The sequence below is a fragment of the Pinus tabuliformis genome, chromosome 1_2 (genome assembly GCF_031772625.1).
Source record: "Pinus tabuliformis cultivar Carrire ecotype Pingquan chromosome 1_2, CPIR1, whole genome shotgun sequence".
Taxonomy (NCBI): Eukaryota; Viridiplantae; Streptophyta; class Pinopsida; order Pinales; family Pinaceae; genus Pinus; species Pinus tabuliformis.
Window position 1 is genome coordinate 867,304,427 of NC_142298.1, and position 5,736 is coordinate 867,310,162.

General features: G+C 39.4%; 1 protein-coding gene across 1 annotated transcript; it reads right to left on the reverse strand.

Moving 5' to 3' along the window:
• Positions 1 to 2,777: 2,777 nt before the first annotated feature.
• Positions 2,778 to 3,557, reverse strand: LOC149208685 (uncharacterized). Its single transcript, XM_089398401.1, has one exon. It carries the CDS (start codon positions 3,555 to 3,557, stop codon positions 2,778 to 2,780), a length of 780 nt encoding a protein of 259 aa, XP_089254527.1.
• Positions 3,558 to 5,736: the final 2,179 nt, after the last annotated feature.

The window sequence follows — 5,736 nt, forward strand, 5'->3', positions numbered from 1 at the left end:
ATGATCTCTCCACTATGGGTGGGGATTCATAAATTGGAGAACAACTTGAAGGGTTATTGTTAGAAATTGTTGTATAATATGTGAAAGTTGGATGGTATGTAGGAAATCTAGATGCCATAACAGATATCTATTTTTAATTTTCCACTATGTCTGGCCATTATACACCTAAGAGGATCCATTTCAATTGAGAATGTCAATACATCACTCCACAATTGACAAAGACCATTTATTTTAATTTGTGACATCCCTAGCTATTTTCTCTGATTGTGGATCAGGTTATAGACTAGAATATCTCAATCTAGATTGTCATTGATGTCAATATGGAGTTGTTGAAAATGTAAAATGTCCTGGTGATACATGCCCTAAACCTTGATGAAACCCTAATCCTATTATAGATTATTAAAACCCTAAATTTCTACCTAAACCCTAATGCCTAGTGAAAGCCTAAAAAGCTGCAACCCTAAAAATCCTAACCCTAGGTGCAAAGCCCTTAGATCTAAGTCAACCACTAATTGAATCCATCCCTAAAACCCTAGCCAAAACCTAACTCTGAAACCCTATACTTTAAGTTATTACATGAAATTCTAAATACATATCATTTTAATCCATTAACTCTGGCCACAATTTCCTAATTCACTAAATCATCAATTTACTTAATAAAACCAAATCACATGACAATTTACCAAATCAAAAAAAAAGGGGAATGAAAAATATATTAAAAGGCCAAACAATTATATACATATCCAAAATCCTTTTATTTTGGGCGTAATCTTTTTTTAATACACATTGAACGATTGTTCAAACTTCACGCGTTGACATGACAGGTCGGCTCCACCTTCAGATGTAGACATCATTCTACGCATATATATTGGGACACAGTTTCAGTTAAAAAGTATACGGATATGACAAAGAACATAGACATCGGAAAAAACCAAGGTTCACATCTCGTGAAGATAAGCGAAAGATAGTAAACCGCATATCTCAGACAACATGCTAACAAATGCATACTTCTGGGGCAAACACTTATTTCTGGATAAAATATAGTGAACACATATTTCTTGGTTAACCAAGTTGCAGTAAGCGTGAACAATTCGGACAGCCTGCAGATGAAGGAACATCAGACAATTATTTTTTTGTGCATCGTTACATAAATTCGGAACCAAGCAACGTTCCTTGAAAATTCTTCTATTTATGCGTCAAAAACTGGTTGAGTAGTTTCATTACCTCAGCTGGATTCAGACTAAGGAGCAGATACTTCTGTCATTACAGAAATCCTTATTTGCAACTATTGACTACTATTTTATAGCTTGGACTGTGGGTGCCTCGGACTGTGGTAACTCAGACACTGTAGAAGATCATGACATACTGGTGACTGTAAAATTATAAGCCTGGACAATGAAGAGTTGTTTCTTGAATAGCATACACTGAAGTAAATCAAGGACAAAGCAGACCCAAAGTGTTTTCATTGTTGTAGTAGTGAGGACATTGACGAATATACCAAGAACATTGAAGTAAGTACCTTACACATTCTCTCTTTAACAACAGGATTGGTGTCCTTGGAGTTGGTGCTCCTAAACACAAGGTAGGTGCCTTGGATTAGATAGGGTCGAAGCCCTAGAGGTCGGAGCCTTATCATAAGTTGTATCTATTCTTTTATACTCAATAAAATTATTCTTATAAGTTTTTCTGATTAAATTGTAAAGAATCTAACTCGTAATAATATTTTTGCTAAAGCAAGAGTCGGACCTTCTATTTCCATAAACAACAAATAAAAATACATAGAATACAACAATCCTCGCTGAGTTATACACCAAGGATAAAAACCTATAGAAACTGAAAACGGGGGAGAGGTACAAGCCTCGAACCCTATAATCAAACCTATAAACACTCAAAATAAATGCCTTGCGTAAATCAACAGACTCAAAAAATAGACTAGAACATTGAGTACAACAAAAGAGCAGTTCAAAAAGAACTCAAAATCACTTAACACACCACCCATGTCACTGTGGGAGGTAAAGGAATGGCACTGCCCATAAAGAGCAATTTGTTCCCCGCCCATATTTCTAAACACTGACTCTGCTGCATGAAAATCACACCCCGTAAGCATCCACAGGACCCACAAAACAGGCGGGAGGATACGCCAAAAAGGTATGACGAGGCTCAGCTGTCGGACGCACCAAACTGCATCCGCATTCTCAAGCATTGATCCTGGCTGTTGGATCCAACGACAGGGATCATATCGCACTCACCAATCTGTCTGAAGATTAGTGTGCGACCGACGGCGGTATTTAAAACCGTACCATGCCCACCCGTCACCTGATCTATTGAATCGTTGCCATAACACGAATACCACTTACCACTTATGAGACTTGGGATCACCAAACATCCGACCAAAGCGTGGTTTTTGGAATTAAGGGTGGAAAGAGGGGAAAAACCCATTGTTGGCAAACAATTTTCCAATCTCTGTCTGTTCTGAACATTGTACCTATCCCTGAGCTTGAGCTTCTTTGAGAATTGACTCCTTAAAATTTCCTCCGAGACCCTGATATTTCCCCTCACGTGATTCCGGAAGAGTATGAGACAGACCCCTTGATGGACTGATAATCAAACATTTCCTTGTCCTCTATAGCTTGCTCCTCGCAGAGAACTTTTAAATGGTTTGGAGGAATTTCTCACCACTTGTATGCTATCTCGCTTTCAGCATGGTTCACCCCTTGGTTGGCAAGAAGGTCTGCTAATTTATTGGCCGAACGATGAACATGATTGAAACTCACTGTTCACAGCTCTTGGCGGTGAACCTGGATTCTATGGTAAACCAGGAGAAGTTTCCAGTGACTTGAAACTTTCTCCAGTCGAGTACCACAATTAATTCTTTTCACAGAGTTAATGGTAATCTCCGAGTCCGTTTCAATAATGACATTAGAGCAATGGTGTTGGATCAGAAACTCCAGGCATTGTTCCAGCACCATTAATTCTGCCATATTATTAGTAGCTCTGCCAAGATGATAATGGAAGATAAAAATGATTTTGCCCTCTTCATCTCTTAAAACTCCTCCAAAACCAGTTGTTCTCGAGTTGTCTTTTGAAACCCCATCAATGTTGTATTTTAGATATCCTTTCGGTGGAGGTTGCCAGAACTCCATCCCTATATCCGTGTCCAAATCCTTTCTGCTTAGACCTTGAGGAATAATCCCTTTCATTCCCAATTGTCTGACAATTTTCAGCTCAGATACCGATGGAGGTTTATTAGGGAGATTTTTTACCGTTGTACTAACAGTCTCCCGAAGCTGTTTCAGGATTAGATTAAAAAGACCCTGTGAGGTGGACTTTTCACATTTGAAAATCCTTTTATTCCTTTCCTTCCAAATATTCCAGATTATGAAGCTTGGCATAAAAGTCCAGGCTAGATTAATGAACTCATTCTCTGAAAAATTAACTCTCCAATTGTTCAGGGTATTAGTGATAATATTATTGTCCCTGTCTGACTGTTGGAAAATGGAAGAGAAGGAATCCCATAACCAAGTAGTATAAGGGTAGCTGTTGAGAATGTGCTCCATGTTTTCTTCCTTCTCTTCGCAAAACTGACATCTGGAGGGCCGCAAGACTCCCCTTTTCCATATGTTGTCCCAAGTTAACATTTTTTTATGGTGAACCAACCACATAAAAATCTTGATTTTCATCTAGCCTTGGTGCTCCAGAGGTGCTGCCAAGTTTTGTCTACAGCCCTGTAATGTAGCCCAAGAAGCATGCCTTTGGCTTCCTTAAGATCAATATTACCTTTATTGTTATTTCCCCATCTCAATTGATCCTGCCCCTCTGTAGCTAAAATCATTCTTTGTTTAAGCATGCTTCCAAGATCTTCTACCTTAATTTTCAAGGGGCTATCATCTCCATAGTTAAGTTTACTCCAGCTTCTCCATTTTCTTGAGGTCTGAGCTTGATCCCAGAAATCCTTGACTTTATTTAACCCTAGATTGTTTGTTTCCTGTTTGAGACTAACAAAATCCTCTGTTAGCAGAATTGGTTCTTGCTGCCACTTATCTTCCCAAAAGAGTGCCAGATCACCAGCTCTGATTTCCCAGAAGCTGTTATTTTGAACAAGGCTTCTGTTGTCCCAGGCTCTATTCCAGATGTGAGACCCTTTCACATTGCCAGACATTCTTATTAGATCCTTAGTGTGCCAAGAGCTTGCATATTTTTCTTTCCAGATTCTAGCCCACTGAGCTTGTGGCTCTTGGACCCAGCGCCACCAAAGCTTGGCTCCTAGAGTTTTATTGAGAATCTCCTGATCATCCAAGCCTAGCCCTCCTTGTCCCTTGGGTTTACAGATTTTGTCCCAAGAGACCAGGGCCCATTTCTTCTTAGTTTCTTCTTTACCCCAGAGGAAATCTCTTTGAATGTTTCTGAATTTCTCTAAAACACCTTTGGGAGCTGGGAGGGCCAATAACATGAAAACCGAGATCGATTGAAGAACTGCCTTTGTTAAAACCAACTTGCTTGCTAGATTCATGACCCGAAAAGTTCAATTTTTTACTTTGTCTTGCAATTTATTAATCGTCTGTTCCCAGATCCTTTTGTGCATTGGTCTATCTGTAAGAGGAATTCCCAGATACTTTGTAGGGAGGGAGTCCCTTTGGAAGCCCAAAATTCTCGAAATGTTATTCTGAATAGCAATATTAGTATTAAAGAAAAAGAAATTTGACTTGGAAAGATTAACTTCCATACCTGTCGCCAAAGCAAATTCCTTCAGGATTAGATTATAGGTTGAAGCTTCTTTGACTGTGGGGAGCCCTTGCAACAATGTATCATCAACAAATTGTTGATGAGTCAGAGCTTGACCATTTTCCGATAATTGCAGACCTTTGATTTTTCCCATTTCTTTAACATGCTTAATAGATCTGCCGAGTCGCTCCATCATGAGAATGAACAGAAAGTGAGAGAGCGGTTCCCCCTGCCTGAGGCCTCTAGAAGGAACGGAAATCTCTGAGGGGGAACCATTCACCAGAATTGAAAAACTGGAAGAGGTCACCAGAGCCATGACCCATCGTATCCAGTTATGGTCAAACCCAAAAGCCATGAGAACCTTTTTGATGTAGCTCCAATTGACCTTATCATAGGCTTTTGTTATACCTAATTGCATTATCATCCCCGCCTGTTTTTTGTTGTTAATCGCGTGGACCACCTCATCGGATTGAATGATGTTATTCAAGATTTGTCTGCCCTCCACATACCCTGATTGTTCCTCAGAAACTAAAGAAGGAAGGAGAGGTTTAAGTATGTTTTCCACTACCTTAGAGATGATATAATAAACCACATTGCATAAAGCAATGGGTCTATATTTTTCTGCAGTTTGGGCCGATTGGGGATCAGGGAGATGAAGGAAGTATTGATGGATTTCGGGATTGTTTTACTGGATTTGAAGTCCTCCACCACATCGAGAATGTCATTTTTAACAATGTGCCAACAAGCTTTAAAGAAATCCGGATTGAAACCATCCGGCCCTAGTGCTCTACAGTTCTTCATGTCTTTAAGAACCTCGCTAACTTCTTCACCGGTAACAGGCTTGTTGAGATTAAAATTATCCTCTCTAGACACTAACTTAGGAATGTGCCTTGTGATTTCTTTGATGGAATGTTCTCTGTTTGGATTATCTTCTCGGTGATATCTCGAAAATATTGGACAAGCATGACTTCAATACTATTATGGGTATTTTGTACTTGTCCATTCTCATCCTTT